This window comes from Stegodyphus dumicola, chromosome 4, assembly GCF_044657685.1.
Source record: "Stegodyphus dumicola isolate Sdum_Otavi_A_Nest chromosome 4, ASM4465768v1".
Taxonomy (NCBI): domain Eukaryota; kingdom Metazoa; phylum Arthropoda; class Arachnida; order Araneae; family Eresidae; genus Stegodyphus; species Stegodyphus dumicola.
Window position 1 is genome coordinate 243,070,731 of NC_140771.1, and position 17,307 is coordinate 243,088,037.

At 35.2% G+C, this 17,307-nt stretch overlaps 1 protein-coding gene across 1 annotated transcript in view; it reads right to left on the reverse strand.

Moving 5' to 3' along the window:
• Positions 1-736: 736 nt before the first annotated feature.
• The window catches only part of LOC118196806 (uncharacterized), a 405,955-nt gene continuing 389,384 nt past the window's right edge, over positions 737-17,307 (reverse strand). Inside the window, exon 4 of the mRNA XM_085816152.1 lies at positions 737-1,242. Within this exon, the coding sequence (XP_085672278.1) occupies positions 1,213-1,242 (30 nt within the window). The 3' untranslated portion in view covers positions 737-1,212. The remainder of the gene's footprint in view (positions 1,243-17,307) is intronic.

Below are 17,307 nucleotides of genomic sequence, written 5' to 3' on the forward strand. Positions count from 1 at the left end.
CTTTTATACATCGTTTTAGATTTATTATAGTGTTTGAATAGAACATGTGGCAACGATTACATAATTCTTCAAATGATATAAATCTTGAGCATTCTGAGTTGTAATATGAACGAAATATAAGGCTGTTAAGTGAACCTAGCCGCAGAGTGTCGCTACGGTAAACAAATATAGCGAATGTTAAAGAGTGCATTAATTCTATTGTTGTTTATGCGCTACGGACGAAGTAGATTTAATTCAATCCAATAAGTTCAGATGAAAAATGCAGGAAAATATGCGCATAATTTAATATTCCGTAGAAGGAAGTGTAGTGTACACATCAGATTTTTTAATAATTAGATAGTAATCATTTTCTTCGGAAAGAACATAAACATAGCCTTCCATCCATTGCTTCTTTAATAGCCTCGTTTCCAATGAAAAGAATACTTTCAAGTAGCAGACGATAATACTTTTAGAAGTATTAGTTGCAGTTAAAAAAAATTTCCAAGGAGACCATGGTTTTTAATCGCAGAGCAAAATTGCCTAAGAATTGTGCTAACAGCCTCTGTGTATTTTGATTGCTCTTTTGTAATGCTTCCTATGAAAAGCCAAGGAAAAAAAATGTGAAATTGTGCTTATTTCAATTTTTTATTTTAATAAAGTTAAATCAAATTTTGTGTTAGGCTTTTAAATGTGTTGTAACTAATTTGTAATTTAGTTATGATGCCATTCAACTTTGAAAAGATGAAATAATGAACTGCATTATTTTCGACACATTTCTTTATTTATATATATAGTATATATATATACATAAAAATTTATTATATGATAATTTGTGATTATGATATTAATTTTAATCACTGATCTTTCTTTATATCACTGGTACAGGAAAAATACATGTAAAATTACATATAGTCACGTAACGACAACATTTTAATATAAGAGTTACATCACACATCACGTGAACACATTCTTAATTTTGACATCAAATACCGAGGGGTAGAAGATTTCATTCAAAACATGTTAAGTCCAGATAAGAAATGAACATTTAGAGGAACCACAGATTATTCAAAAAGTGCTTTTGGGGAAGTGCGTTAGAATGTGCCATTAAAAATTTCAAAACTACTCATACATTTTGAATACTGCATTGTCGTTAATTTGTTTCATTTTTGTAGAATGAAAGTGTCTTTTATACATAAGATTTTTTTTAGTGATTCTTTTTTGCAGCTTGCATTTTCAAACTTCGAAATCTTCGGGATCCGTGATCTGAAAAGAAAAATAAAGTCAGTTTTAGAATTTTGAAAGTTTGGGAAAAGAAACATAGAGAAAAGAGAATAGCTTCAATTGTTTTAACGTAGGATTACATTTCTTCGTAGTAGTTTGATAGGAAAGGAAAAATTGAAACGCTATTTGAAGTGTGCGCGGAAGCTTATATCTTTATAACTACAAACGTTACATTAAATCGAAATACCTCATTAGATAGACGAAAGAGGACATTAGCAACCACAGACACACACACCATATAAATAAATAAATAAATAAATAAAAATTGGGCAAAAAATATACCCATAGTAATGTGTCAAAAATAGCAAAATTTTGGTGAAGCCAGTGCGCATGCGCGATCACGTGTGAGTGACAAGTTAATCTGGCAAACAGTGTGTTCGAGTGGTGTTTGCTGTATTTTATAGAAGATGAAAAGGCAGTACCGTTCGTAGGCAATTGGCTGCCCACGTACTTTCTAAGATTGCTGCCCCCAAATTAAAAAAAAAAATGCTCAGTGATAAATAAAATTTTTATTTCATACTCATTAAGTACTTGCATATGACAAACTGTGTAAAAAGTACAGGGTGATCTTTTTTAATGTGACAGTGTTTGGAGTGCCCTGTAGCGCAATCCAATAGCCGAAATGGCACCAAACTTGGTATTTAGACTAATCAAGACATGGGAAAAAGGATTCCGTGAAAAAAATTTTAGTTCCAAAAATCGCCGCTAGGGTATTTTGTGGCGCTGCTGTAGCTTACAATAACGAAAATTAGCATAAAACATGGCTATCAAAGAAAACTGCAAATGTTGTGCTATGACAGCTCCAGTAATAGAGGCTATGAAAGCAAGTAGTAAGACAGCTCCGACAAATAATCTCAGCTGAAGTAAACGAGCTCCAGTGGACATGCCTCTCACGCTACCGGAACGTTCGGTTACTGGTGAAGCTGTATTACCTGAATCAATGTGATGCATCCGCAGCTCTTCGGGAATTTCGAACCAGAAAAAAATTACGAAAGGGGCCTTTGTCGCTGAATGGTCTTAAAAATGATTTAGAAGTTCGAGGAAACCGGGTCACTGACCATTCGCGCTGGGAGAGGACTTAAACCAGTATCAGGAGATGTAATAACATGTGGCAACTGCAATTGTCGAAGGATCGCACGGAACGATTGGTGGTACTAGCAGCGCCCGGGGTGTAGCTCGACAATTGGACATGAATTATTCCACGGTATGGAGAGTTTTGCAGCGCGTTATCGGATTTTACCCCTACAAAATCAGTCGCTTGCACGAACTGAAATGAAGTGATTATGATAAACGAGTGACATTCGCCCTATTGTTTCTTGCCAGGGTAGAAATTGATGATGCTTTCCCATGGCAGATTCTGTGGGGAGATGAGTGCCATTTTTATCTTAATGGGTCCGTAAACACACAAAATAACCTAATTTGGGCTTCTGAGCAGCCCCTCACCATGCATGAAATCCCATTAAATTCTCCAAAAGTCACTGTTTGGTGTGGCTTCACAGGTGAATTCGTGATTGGGCCATTCATTTTTGAGACCATCACTCCGACAGGACCCCAAACGTGTACCATAATTGCAGAAAGGTACCACGAAATGCTTCAAACGTTTGTTATTCCACAATTTCAGCAAAGAAACCGTCTCCAACAATCTTTATGCAGGATGGTGCTCCACCACACATTAGTAATAAGGTAAAGCAGCTGTTGCTCCAAAACTTCACTGATGATAGAGTCATAAGTCGCAGTTTTCCAGTTGCATGCCCGCCTCGGTCCCCTGACCTTACGCCATGCGATTTTTGGCTATGGGGTTATTTAAAATCTCAAGTGTATGTTGGTGGAGACTCAAATTTGTCTAATCTAAAGGACAAAATAACAAAGACAGTGCGGAATATTCTTCGTGATATGTTACATACGGCTGTGGAGAACGTTGTGCACAGAATGCACGGTGTTATTTCTGAGAACGGTGCTCACATTGAATGTGGTCTAATTCCTCACCGGGGAAGTTAATGTACTAAATAAACATTAATAATTTACCTGTACGATTGTATGTCTTGATGTCCCATGTCTTGATTAGTCTAAATACCAAGTTTGGTGCCATTTCGGCTATTAGATCGCGCTACAGGGCGCTTCAAACACTGTCACTTTAAAAAAGATCACCCTGTACTTATATGACAAGTACTTACACTGAAATTTAAATATTTAGGTGTGGTATCGCGAAAGTCCGACCGCCCTTGATTTTGACCGCCCGCTTGCTTTTACGCGCTGCACCCCGGTTCGCGAAATGGTAAACCGCACATTGAGTTGATCAATGTTAACGAGTTTCGCTTACTGTGCGTGCTCAATGGTCTACCGTTGGCGTGGGAGGAAATGCTGGCGACTAAGCATAAGCAACCCTACACAAGCCTGTTCATCACGTAGGTCTTATCGACTGTTTACAATTGCAATACTACTGGAATTTGTTTCTGCTCTTTGCATTCGCTTCTGTTTCATTTCATTTTGGTTTATTTTGTTCATAAACGTTATATTTAGTATTACTTATTTATAATAATTTCCTTGACTTTAATTCAATAATTTAAACTGAATTTATTCTTTAATTTGTTAAAGTATATACGAATGGAACGTTTGGTAAATACGCAATTGTTTTTATTCCTCAGCAGTATGATCAATAAAGATTCAACGACTAATGTACTATCATGTTTCCTATTTTGTAATCATTCTTAAACGAAAATTTGCTTATTTTACAATCGATATTTACACTCTAAGTAATGAAGGAACTTACAACCTAACAAGTTTTAAAACTCCGAACTGTTTAAGCCCAGATAACAGAATATCAACCACACACCGAACTTATCTTCTTGTCAAATCATAGCAAAGTCACAATTGTGCCAAATTCTCTTCTGGGCATGCGCAGTATGTGCAGTTTGCCATTACGCCTCCGGTTAGGAACTGCCCTGTGAAAAGGCACCTGATTTCTAAAACATCATTTCAATCGCAGTGTGGTGACAAGTAACTAGCCAAGTATTACATGGCAGTTCATTTATAGATTTAACATTTGCTAAGAATCTAACTGCAGACATCTTAAAATTATGTATCTTATTTCTCTTACCATCGACGACCGATTTTCCATACGGTCGTTTTGAATGAATAAATGTAATAAATATAAAATAAAATAAATGTGTGTGTCAAATCTTTTGTTTGTTTTATTTGTGCTATTCTCTAAACGCATTCAACATTAGTGGCCCTTTGAGAGCCTACCGTCAGTTTGTCTTGTAAGCGTTCATTTATCTGACTCAAGTTGTTTGTCACCATGGTAAAACATTTTTCATCGATTTTTAAACTATTTTCTGATAGGTTACAGAGCTCGAATTTTACATATATGTTGCTTTTAATTTTTCAAAACTCAATTTAGCCTTTTTTAAACGCAACGTTGAAACGAATTTTGCACATATCTTCAGTTAACGGGAAAACTAAGCATCTCAGAACTTTATGAAATCTTAAATATAATTTCTGAATTTTTGTTGAATTTTCGAAATATCGCTTAATTTCTTCCGAGTATTCTCGTCAGTTAATTTCAGACTTCAACGAATAAAATCATGCCACCTCTAAAATTTTGAATTTGGCAGATAGCAAAACAGACTTTTCGCCCTCCTTCAAAACAAGAATGCGAAAAAGATATTAATTGGGAGATTTTCGACATTCTTTTTTAAAGTTTACTGCAGTTTATAAACAGACGAAGAAGTTGCGTTTTTTTATTTGGAGTGACATGATTCCCATGGAGTTTCGAAGTTAACGATGCCATTATACGTGTTTATCTTGCTTCTGCAAATCTGTCATTCAGATTAAAAAAGTAGTAAATTAAAAATTTATAAAAAACGTGATTTTTTAAATAAACTGCTATTTAAAACTCATAAAATAATTAATATACTAAAAGAAGAAAAATTATTTGTCATATATTTGAATTGGAAAAACACATTTAAATAATTATGTTTACAAAATTCATCTACAATTTGATACCACGAATAATAATGGCGTAGGCTCCTAAATAATGAAATTTAATTATCGAATCCCACTTTCTTTATAAATTTATCGAGTTTGCTTCTCGCTGTTATTCTTATACGTGATATAAATTGTAGCGGAATTTTGTAAAGAGAATTATTTGATTTCTTATTCCCATTAAACTTTTTAAGAGCCGAATTATTTTTCTTCTTTTAGTTCAGAAGGGATTTTATGAGTTTTAAATAAAAGCTTATTTTGTAACAATTTAATTTATTTTGTAATTACCATTATTGTTTATTGTCTTGAAATTATTTAAGTTTTCGTTTCCTTCTAGAGATTTAGAGAAGACTTGTCGTCTAGGAGAAAATTGTGCTTTGGAACAGAAAAAATGAGAAAACGGAATCTTGGACGAACAAACGACTTCCATCCTGGGTAAGCATTTAATAATGAAATTGATTGCTACAACAAAGACTAATAATTATGCCTCCGAATATATAACTCTGAATATTATAACTAACTCGGAATATTATAACCCGGCACCATTGCAGACGTTGGCGTCAATGGAACTGGTTGAAACCAAAATCTGTTCCTCTCAAATATCTGAAAAGCCTACGCATATAATTTTTTTAAAATGGATTTCCTTCCCCTATGCCAAGCAGAATGTTACTGCTTAAGTAAAGCGATTATTTCCTTTTTTTGTGGACATTTGTGCGGTTTTCCCCACTGCAGTTTCCCCTTAGGGCAGCAGCAACTGCGAGGCATCAGCAGCTAAACAGGGGAAAGGTCCATTTAAATAACAGAGCTACTACTTTCAGTGGCTTCAGAAGAATGATTGGCATGACATTTAACAACTTTCGAAATCAGTGAGCCAAGGATTAACGTGAGGGGGGGAAAGCACCAGGTACAAAAGTGATGCAGGCCTTTGGGCGACCTTCCGAGGTCTGAATGCGGCGTTTCGGGCCACTTGCTGTGAAAGAGTTAAAGGAGATGTTTCAGAATGAGAATAATCTTTTAAACTAATTTAAACCTTTAACTGTCAAATGTTTAAAACATATGTTGTTTCTGAGCAAACGTGTCAAATAAAGGTTTAAAATAAGTACCAGAGATAATGGTTGATTTTGGACACTTGGTTGTGGTAGCGTTGCGAATTCTCTCATCTGTCTAATAGTACCACCAAAACAGGTGCACATTTTTTTTTTAGCCTGGCGAGACCGCAATATTGCGATTGTCACTAGCAGGAGCTTCGGTACTTACAGGTGACAGAATGAGTTTGCCTAATTCGGTCCCAAATTTGAAAGAGAATCCTGGTTGCGCTTCAAACCATGATGCCGAGTTTTAGCCCGGTGGGTGTTCCACAATTGCTACTGGACTGGACCTGTCTCCACAGGTCGCCACACCTGTATGCGGCGTCATTCATCTGAGAACACAATCCTGTGTCATTCCGTCGTCCACATCTTTCGAGCCCGGTACCATTGCAGACGTTGGCATCAATGGCAGTCTTCTTAGTGGAAGCCACGAGCGGAGGCCACTAGCCAAGAATCGACTGCAAATGGATATGGAAACATCCAGGGTGTCTTGAACATGCTGCAGAATGGAGGTAGAAGTTTCTTGCGTGTGCGTCAGCGCTTGTCGGCAGATGCGTTGATCCACGTGTGTCCTTCTGGCTGCACTAGCACCCCTCGAACTTGCCCCATTTCTTTGTTCCAACCATCGTCGCTATAGTTGGTGCACTGTGTTGGCGTCCAGGTGTATGTCAGCTGAGATTTGCCGCATGGATCAACCTGCCCGATTACCATGCTCCTCGTAAAATCGTCTGTCTGCTGGAACTGCCCCCGTCGACGACGGCCTGGCATTCTCTGCTATTACACGCGTCCTCTGAGACAGAACGAATTTTTGACAATGATTTCCCTAGCAGAAATAACGGCACGAAATTTGAACATTCTGCAGGTTCCTTTCCGTATATGTTCTTCAACGTGTGCTGGAGAGCTGAGCATTTCATCATTCCCATAACTCGGACCAAGGACCAAGGCGATGGCTTTCGGAGTAACTCTGCTGAAAACAGCAATTACCTCCACAACTTCGTTAAGAAGGACTGAATAATTAAGAAAAAGCATGGCTAAAGTAAAAGGAACGAGAACCGTTAAGGGTTTAAAGCTATAAGAGGATGGATAAGAAGTCCACACAAAGGGACGAAAACTTCTTTCAACTCTTAACTTCGCCTAGGAAGGGGTCAAAGACCTCCCACCGCAGCAATTTTAAAAGAGAAAGTGGTGGTAGTTGAGGCATAACTCGGTGAACGTTAGTTATACTTGGTCCATCAGTGAAGCGGAAAATTTTAAAAGTCCAATCGTTCATTTTTTGTTCAGTAGGGGGCGTAGAGGTTTTGGATTATTATATAACGTTTAATACCATTCATATATTATACATGGAACAGTAGTCTGATGTGCGGCGTGCTTTCCGCATAAAATCGTATTATAAGAATGGTAGCGGTTGTAACAGCTTTAAATATTATTAAAATCTTGTAGTTTAAATAATTTAAATAGATGAATTTTAAGGTATTTGTGAATGGCAATATTTGAAACCAGACTCGAGTGCTACGTGCGACTCTCGCACGAAGAATGTAATTTATTTTAGAATGTTAGTATTCTTTTTTCTTCTTGTTTGCATGTCGCCATTTTTTTTAGTGTTAAATAAAAGTTATTGCTGTGTTCCATCATTGGAGTTGCTTCATTTCGCCAAAGAAGTATCACACTGTGTGACGATACTGAAATCATGAAACCCCAATTGAGTTGCATGAAAAGCCATTACATAGTCCGAAATATACATGTGGTGTTCGCTTTTATCATTTGGTATTATTGCAACAAATTGTTTTCAAGATGATAGAGGAAATGACGCAACTGTTAACACACACACGATCAAAACATTTTTCATGCAACCGTTCCCTAGATTTCCAGAAATAACGTTTTTTTTCCAGTAGGATGGGGCCACAAAATAATACTGCTCTTATTCCACCCTTGCTAAGATAACTCTTCTCGGACAGAACTCGTATCCAAACATGTCAACAACTCTTCGCTTGTAAGATCCCCAAAATTGCCAACACGCGGCTTTTTCTATGGGGATTTCTGAAGAGCAGACTGCAGACCATACTGGAATTAAAAACGAATAGCACACAAGAAATTGCACGGACTCAACCCGACCTGCTTCCGGGACTGATGGAAATGTTTCGATGAAGATTAGAAGAATGTTCATATGGAAATGGCTCTCACTAGACGGGGTTATTTTCAAAAGTAAAATTTCGTACTTGATTCAGCTCAAATCTATTAAAAATTCTGATAATAAATATTTGGGCATTTTTAAAATTTCAAACTTCTCTGAGAGCCTGTAAGGAAGGGAAAATATTAAAGAAAAATACGAGGCCAAAACTTTGAAACAAGGTGAAGAGAATGTTTTTTATTTTACATTTGTAAAATGTTACCTAGCTTCAAAAAGGTAAAATATGCAAGTTACTAAGAATAAGATAACTGGAAAATCAGTTAAATGTTTCTAAAATTCAATTCATTTGTATTAACACCAACTGTATTAAAACCAGTTTACGTACTTGTATTCCAGTTCTGTTTTTCAAGTTTTTGTTTAAATTCTTTTTAAGTTTTGTTTCCTGTTACATAGTTTGTCCTACTTGATTGATATGAATTCTGTATATTTTATCACGTTTTTAAATATATATATATTTGAGTAATTTTTATCATAGAATTTGTTAGGAAGATTCAGATTATAATAAATCATATTGACAGACAGATCACATAAAAAGAGGGAATAGAAATAGCGGTGAGAAAGAAAGTAGTTTCGAGCAGATAACTATCGAATAAAGGAAAAGTATCTTTAGGAAAACGTTTACTCAAAATATTAAGAAAAAACCGGAAGTTATTTTATTGATTTGCCTAAAGCAATTCTCTTTTCCGGAAGAAGATAATACGCTTAAGAAAAAAACGTAATGCTGCAGTTTTATTTAATTAAAATGTGAAGAAGGATAAAAGTGTAGATTTTTCTAGCTTTGATAAAATAAGGAAAAGAAACCAAGACTAAATCTCGTTAGTGAAAGGTTCGCGACAAGAGTTTAGATTTGGCCACCAGAAATATATAAGTTATGTAGTTGTTGCTGCATTGTTTTGTTGGATATTCATAACATTTAGCATGCGCAATATAACAGCTTCTACATTTTGCGTGATGCTACGTTACCCGAAAACCTAAAATTCCAAGCATCTGATTTATTCATAAAATAGAGAAAGTAAAATTATAACTGAAAACAATTTTAAGCCTTTTTTAATTTTAAATTTCTTCGAAGTAAATATCCTGAAATGCAAAGTTAATCTAGAAAATATTAAAAGAAATTAAGTGGAAGATGTTAACTTGTAATCAGAAATCAGTATGTTAGGAAATAATTTGTTAGACGATTTACAAAACACATTATTGCTCCTATATCAACCTTCGGGTTCCATATTAATTTAAACCAGGGATCCCCAACTCTTTTCTTTCATCGGCCGCTTTCAAAAGATTGGTTCTTGCATTTTTCTTGACAATATACAGCATGTATATAACTTATTGTATATTAACTTACTTGCACATATATAACTTAAAGATAAAAAAGCATAACAATATTAACAAAAGCTGCTTAATTTAATTCTTAAATCAACTCATTCAAAAATATTTGGTCTGTTTCTTCTTTCGTAGTAAATTATTGACTGCTTCCATTAGGTAAGAAGAAGGAAAAATTAGTATAGTTCGACCGCCTCCTCCGCGACCATGAGCACAAACACGCATGCTCCATTCGGACTGAATTATTCTCAAAATAGGGTGGAAGAATGGGGACTTTCTTTACCCCCATCATAGCTCTTTGCGGAGAAGAGAAGACCTTTCACGTCGCAGCAAGTAATATCGCCCCTTTTGGACAAGTCTATGTTATTTGGCAGAATGCCAACCAGGGTTGCGCTTGAGAAGGTCGAACTATAACAACATTTATTTTGGGATGTTTCTCACGGAGGAATTTTAGATTCAAAATTCATTTTAGATTAGACTTTGCGAACCTATATATTTTGAATGAGAATTGTTTTTAAATATCCTCGTTTAACTCCTTCACTGCGAAGTCGCTCTAAACACTCGTGCTTTCAAACACCTTCAGGTCGCCCGAAGGCCTGCGTCCTTTTCCTACTAGGTTCCTTTCCCCATCACCTTACTGCATGCATGTTTCGAGAGTTGTTAAATGACATGCCAATCATTCTTCCGAAGCGACTAAGCTCTGTTAATTGATTTCATCTTTCCTCTGCTTAGCTGATGATGCTCGCATTTGCAAACCTGTCCTAAAAAGGAAACATCACACAGTGGGTGAAACCGCACAGATTTCCAAGAAAGAAGTAATCGCTTCACTGAAGTAGGTTATTGTTAACGCTGTAGCGTTCTACTTGACATGGGTGGTAGTGGCAGACATATTTAAATCTTCAGTGCTAACGTTGAAATCTTCTTTTAAACGTTACGATGTATCCTCTGAGAATTTTTTAAAGAAATTTACAGTTGCATTTCCCTCTAACGCTGCACTTTTCGATTCAGGTGTACAGGTAGATTCAGGTTATGTCGATGCAGGAGTATGAAAAATGTGCAATGATCTCGCTGAGCCGCAACTACCAGACCTCCCGATTGCCAGGCGGACGTGCTATCAATTTACGCCACGAATGCATGCATTAAGGAGGGAGAAAATGCTGTATACAGTGTTCATATAAACAAATCAGATTTAGAAAGAAAAGCGAAGATAATTTTCTAGCTCCAGTGAGGTTAATTTCTCTTCTTCAGTCTGTTTCGGGTGGTTCTGAAGAAAGTTGTTGTCACTAATCTCTCTTGTCTGATATCATCAGACAAATCCCGTGATATTCATCGTGGGAAGGAGTATAAGATTGCGACTGCCGAAGGCAAGAGCCTTGGTTACGATCTAGGTAACAGCTCTGTTACCTAGGTCACGATCTAGGTAACAGCTCTATTACGATCTAGGTAACCGCTCTGTTGTCTTGGTCACGATCTAGGTAACAGCTCTATTACGATATAGGTAACAGTCTGTTGCCTTGGTCACGATCTAGGTAAAAGCATGATTTTGCCCAGATTCATCCCAATTCTAAACGCGATTTCCTCGGGTGATGGTTTCGACGGTATCCCACCCGTCTTTCTCTACCACCAAACCATACAAGAGGACTTTTGGCTCGCTATATATTTAGTGTGTCCTCACTAAATGCTATACATTTACAGATATCTGTGACTTTTCCGGGATTCTAACCCGGGCAGTCAGAGTCACTAACCACTATTCCATTTGGACGTCACTGAACAAAGGATATACATAAACCAAGTGGAATACATGTTTTTTTAATTTTAATTATTGTTTCACTGAAGGATTGTTAACTTCAAGGAAGTGTTCCATCACGGTATTAAAAATGTCTGTGAAACAGTGCAACCAATGGAACACCATTGGAAACCCAGCGTACCTCCGTGTGTGAAAGATTTTCACTTCTTTATTAATCCTTCTTTGTATAATGTAGCTTACTTCCAAGAAATAATTGCTAATAAAATTTTTTATTATTTTTTTTCTACATCTGTGGGATCCTGATTATTATTATTATTCATTAGCAAAAATTCGGTTTCCCGTGTTCCACACAGCATACTAAGAGGCTTAAGCAAGTACGTTATAGCACTGAACAAGAAATAAACAAATGTACAATCTTAATTATGTTCATTAATTCCACTTGTCCATTCAGCTATGGACCGCTCGATCATTATTTACCTCCTTTAAAACTTACCGATCAAAGGGAGCTTGTACGACCCGGTTGAAAACCCCAATTTAGATAATTTTCATATTTATTTCAGTGTCCGATTAAGCCTCTAGCAGGATCTAATTAAATTGAAATTAAGAGTGCCATTTGTACAACTGGTTTCCGAAAGAATTTTAAATAATATTATCAGGTTCAATGTTTCTTCTAACCTTCTTCGGAAACATACAATGACCTGACTAGGAACAGAGAGCTTACTAAAGCTATGTTCACTAATTGTAGTAAGTAGACAGGATACAGACGAAGGGTATACAAGACCCTTTATTTTTCTTTATATACAATGACTTCCGTACTTCGGAATACAATGACCCTCCACTCGGGGTCTAACGTAAAAGGTATAAAAATAAAACTAAACTCTAATTTAACTTTAGAATAAGATTGGCCTTATAATAACAGGAAGCGTATGTAGCACAGAGACTGTGAACACTACAATACGTTTAATTTATCAAGAGGATTAAAACCTCTGGCCTGGAAGGCAAATAGCAACTGCGTAACTTCTAAGGTAAGCGGCCTGCTTCGAACTCACTGCTTCCTCTCTCCTGCTTGGCAAAAAGGCCACACTTAAATACTTGGCGTTCGCCAGACAACTTTGCATAAAATCCTTCACGCTTATAATTCTGGCCGGAAGTAGAAAATAAGAAGTGATAGTAAAGATTTAAAATAAAATAAACGTTAGTAAAACTTAAGATCCTTACAATATCACTTCAAAATTTATATTAATGACAGAAAATACGAATACAATAAAAACTGGAAAATAAAATAATTTCTGGCATATGAAAATACATGTAAATATAATCATTATTCAGTCTTTAGAAAATTAAAAAATTTTCTTTTTCGTATTTCCATTTTAGAAAATTGATCAATGTCAGCTTTGCAATCTAATTGTTCAAACGTTTCTTGTATAACAGTATTGCTAAAGACCTCAGCTTTTCCTAGCCTATTGAATTAATTACAAAAATGCAATCCTTTCTAAAACATAGAAAGATATCTCCGTTATTTTAATACTTACAGGCGTAACGAAGTATATTCTTAACGACATTTCTGTATTAGGAAATAAGTTGAAGCATTGCTACTTTTTGTAAAATACTTAATGCTTATCCTTCGAAACTCACAAACGTATTTTTGGCATTAAAATAAATTTTCTTAATAATTTGTGAGCTTTTTTAGCCCCAAAAGGACGCTAGTCGACAATGGGATATTATTCTTCAAACGGCATTTTCCGTCGAAACACTTAAATGCGTTATACCCCTTTTTAAACGGTTGCAACCGAATATTACCGCCCTGTATTATATTTAAAGAAATCGAATAATGAAGAATCTGCGTTAATATATACATGTTTCCCGCAGTGTTTCAAAAAACAACGTACCTAGAGTTATAAAATATTGAATAACGTAGCCCTTCACCGGAATACGGACAATTGGATACCCGAATTTTGAATTTTGAATTTGTTTAATTACCTATTTTGTACTTTGTAAAGCTTTAAATAATTTTTGACAAACAAATTTAATGATTTCAAAGAGAACAGTGGCAACACTGTACGTAATGAAACAGTTTTATCTCTAGCGTGTGAGACTGTCTGTCGGAAATTCTGAAGATACGTTGGTCTTTTTTAAATATTTTGTGATTTTGCTGTTAAATCGAAGTTTATGTGGCGTATTGACCAAGAACGTGATATTTAACAGAGAAAAGACTGACAAAAAAAGCACAAAAATGTATGCCAACACTTAACGCTGCGTCGAAATTTCTAAACATATACTAATATAGATATACTAATATGCTGCTTGAAAAATTTTTGTAATTTTGCTATTGAAGTGTATATGCCGTAAATGTGTCGAAAATAATTCTTTATAATGAAGCTAAAAAGACATAAAGAAACTAGGTCAGTAGGAATGAGTATAACAGCAGACTGGTAGACTGCGAGCTTAGCGAGAGCATAAAAATACCTTAACAAAAACTTTTGAGCGACTGTTAGAAACTGAAAACTTTCAGATTTTTTTTTAATCTTCTTTGTTCATTTATCAGCAACCGAGCTGTTATTTTGCAATTATTTCTAGCATTTTGGAACTTTTTTTAAAGTTTATAGCATTATTAATAAAGAATCTATTATATGTTAATATCTGTAACGCGTAAGATGAGAATCCTTGGTCAAACACTATAAATCTGCCTTAAGACGCAGATGCAAAGAAAATTTAAACTAAATGTGGATAACGTACGTTACGTTGCCTTCAAGACCGAACGTTTGTATCATTGCCATTCTGATGAAAACTTAAGTTTTGTTAATAATAAAAGCATACTATGGCGGAAAATAAAGAAAAATACTCTCAAAAGAAGGAATTTCTAAATGTCAGGGGAAAAGTTCTTTCATGAATTATCGACATTAGTGGTTACCTAAAAAGTGGTGAATCATTTCGAAATTCATTGAGCTATGAAGCTTTCAGCATTGCTCATAAGAATGGAAAGAAATTAATTTGATTAAGAATACTAAAAAATTAATGGAAACAATAATTAGTTTAGGATCAGCTCCAGAGACAATGCAAACAATTTTTCGTGAATACAAAAAGCGGTTACGTTGCAACTATTCTTCCTTGTCCTTAAATACTTGATGATATGCTGACTTGATCACACCCATGAGAGAAGGCTACAATACCACAGAAAAGACGATTATGTTTATGTATCCTATGCATATTCTTTTGTAAAAGTCGATAGGTAATTACAACCCAACGGCTTTCGGTAATAGAAAATTCGTGTCTCTTTTTCTTGCAGGTTATTGAACCATAGGTGAATAAATTCTGTGCGCAAAATATTCGGAGTTTGGGACTATAAGACGTTACTTCTCTGAATTTTGGTGATAAACATGTACACTCCGAGGGTGAAGTCACAGTTTTACATCTCCCGTTCTATTGGGTCGATTGACGAAATTTAACTTGTGTTTTTCTTGTCTCGAAAACGCGACTTAGAATATATATTAGATTTATATATAGCATTGTTCTAACATAGATATTTTGACGCAAAATCGGACTTTTTCTGAAATGACATACCGATGTTTTTCTGTGTTTCAATTCTACGATTGGAGTTATTGCTAGGAAGCTTATTGAGAAATTTAAAAATTTATTCTCGCACACATTTTTCAGTTTACACCAAAAATAACTCAAGTTGTGGAAACTCTTTATTTACACTATAACCTATTTTCTTCTCCATTTCATTGTGCACGAGTCGAAAAAAAGGTGCCTATTCAGTCTTTCTAATTATTTTGAATAGAGTGCGTAAACCCTATTTGGCGTGTTTAACGCTTATAATAAATTATAAAACGTGCCACGATATCTGTTTGTGTACTTCCAGTTGCAGAATTTCTTAGTTTTAAAGTTATAAAGAGAAAACTACGAAAACATCTTGCATTCTCTGTATACGAAGGCACGGTAAAAATAAAAGGTAAGGTTTTATGCGGAACCTTAAATTCTTATAGTAAAATATTCGTTATGCTTTAATATATGCTTTCGTGCATATGTCGCATCTGGATTTCCGAGCATATTGTTCAGTATCCAGCTTCACGCAACTGTTTATGTATGGATGCAATACTGCAAATAGCAACTAACAAGGATGGACCAGGCTATACCTTCCGATTTATTACCACGTTAATATAAGAATAAGTTTTCACTAAATACCAAATCAGCAATAAACATTTAGAATTCTGGAACTATAGAGTTATTTTTCTCGTTACGAAATGGGGCATTACGTCCGCTTCATCTAACTAAATGTATTTAAAAAAAATTAAAAAAAAAAAAAAAACTGAAAGTGTTTCATATTTTAAATTACGTCCAAAGGGGCGCTTTTTTTAACGTTTTGTGGTTTACCTTTATTTGTTAAATATCATGTTCTTTGCACTTAAACCATAAAATTCAGCTCAACAGCAAAGTCGCAAAATAATTTTAAAATCAGCATATCTTTAGAATTTACGATACACAGTTCCCCGCGCTGGAGATATTTTTCCCCCGTAGATTGTTGCCATTGCTCGCTTTTAAATCGTTGAGTTTGTTACTCAAAAATTCGTTAAAGTTTTAGAAAATATGAAATCGATCATAAAACAAATTCCGAATTTGGGCTTCCACATGCCCATATTCGAAGGAGGATTACGTCATTCGAAATTCGATGTACCGTTGTTTTATCGCAATGCGAGAAATATACATACATTTATGCAGATTTTTCATTTAATTTCTTCAAATATAACGCAGGAGTGTACCATTTGGAGGCAACAGTATGAAAAGTGATTCGCCGTTTATCGTGATTAAACGCAAAATCGCAAAACGGAAACAATAGTCCTTCAGGGACAAAGCCCCTTTGGGAAAAAAAAAAAAAGTTCTATATCTCCCGTTCTACTGGGCCGATTAGCAAAACTCAAACTGCGTTTTTTATGCCATTTTTTCATGTCTCGAAAGCACAACTTTTGATGTATATTAGGTTTATATACAGTATTGTTCTAACATAGGTATTTTGACGCAAAAATCGAACTTTTTCTGAATTAACATAACTGAAATAACTTTTTCCATATTTCGATTCTACAACAGAAATTATGCCTAGATATTAAATTTTGTAATTTTTGGTGAGAAAGTTACGGAGAAATTCAAAAGTTTATCTTGGCGCAATTTTTTAATTTTGAGCCAAGAATATTTCACTTGGCGAGCACCCTAATATATAGCAACCCATTTTCCTTTCCCTTCCATTATGTCGGAGCGGGATAAAACGCACCTCGTTCCTACCATTTTATATGGTACATAAGCGGAAAAAGTCACATCGTTTCTACTTTCAAATAATTTTAGCAAGGTGTCTAAGCCACATTTGATGTTTTATCGTTTTCAACAAATATGCCAAATTTCAAAACTCGCCAATATATAAATTCACGTATACCTTCGGAAATTTTGAATAAAAAACTGTAATTTTTTGCAGGTATGCTAGAAATACGTCTACTTTAATGGTAAAAATTTTATAGGTTATAATTAAAAATGTTTTTTGAAAAATTTCTAAAAATTATTTAAAAGTACAAATTTTAAAAGTAAATCATAAAAAATAGTAAATCACTGCTTAGCTTGCAGTCTGATTCACGTCGGACTTTCATATGGAGAACTCCAGATACACGCTACCACCAAGACAGCATCATTGAAAGACACCGTTACGGTGATGTGGGATTACTCGTTTGGGGTGA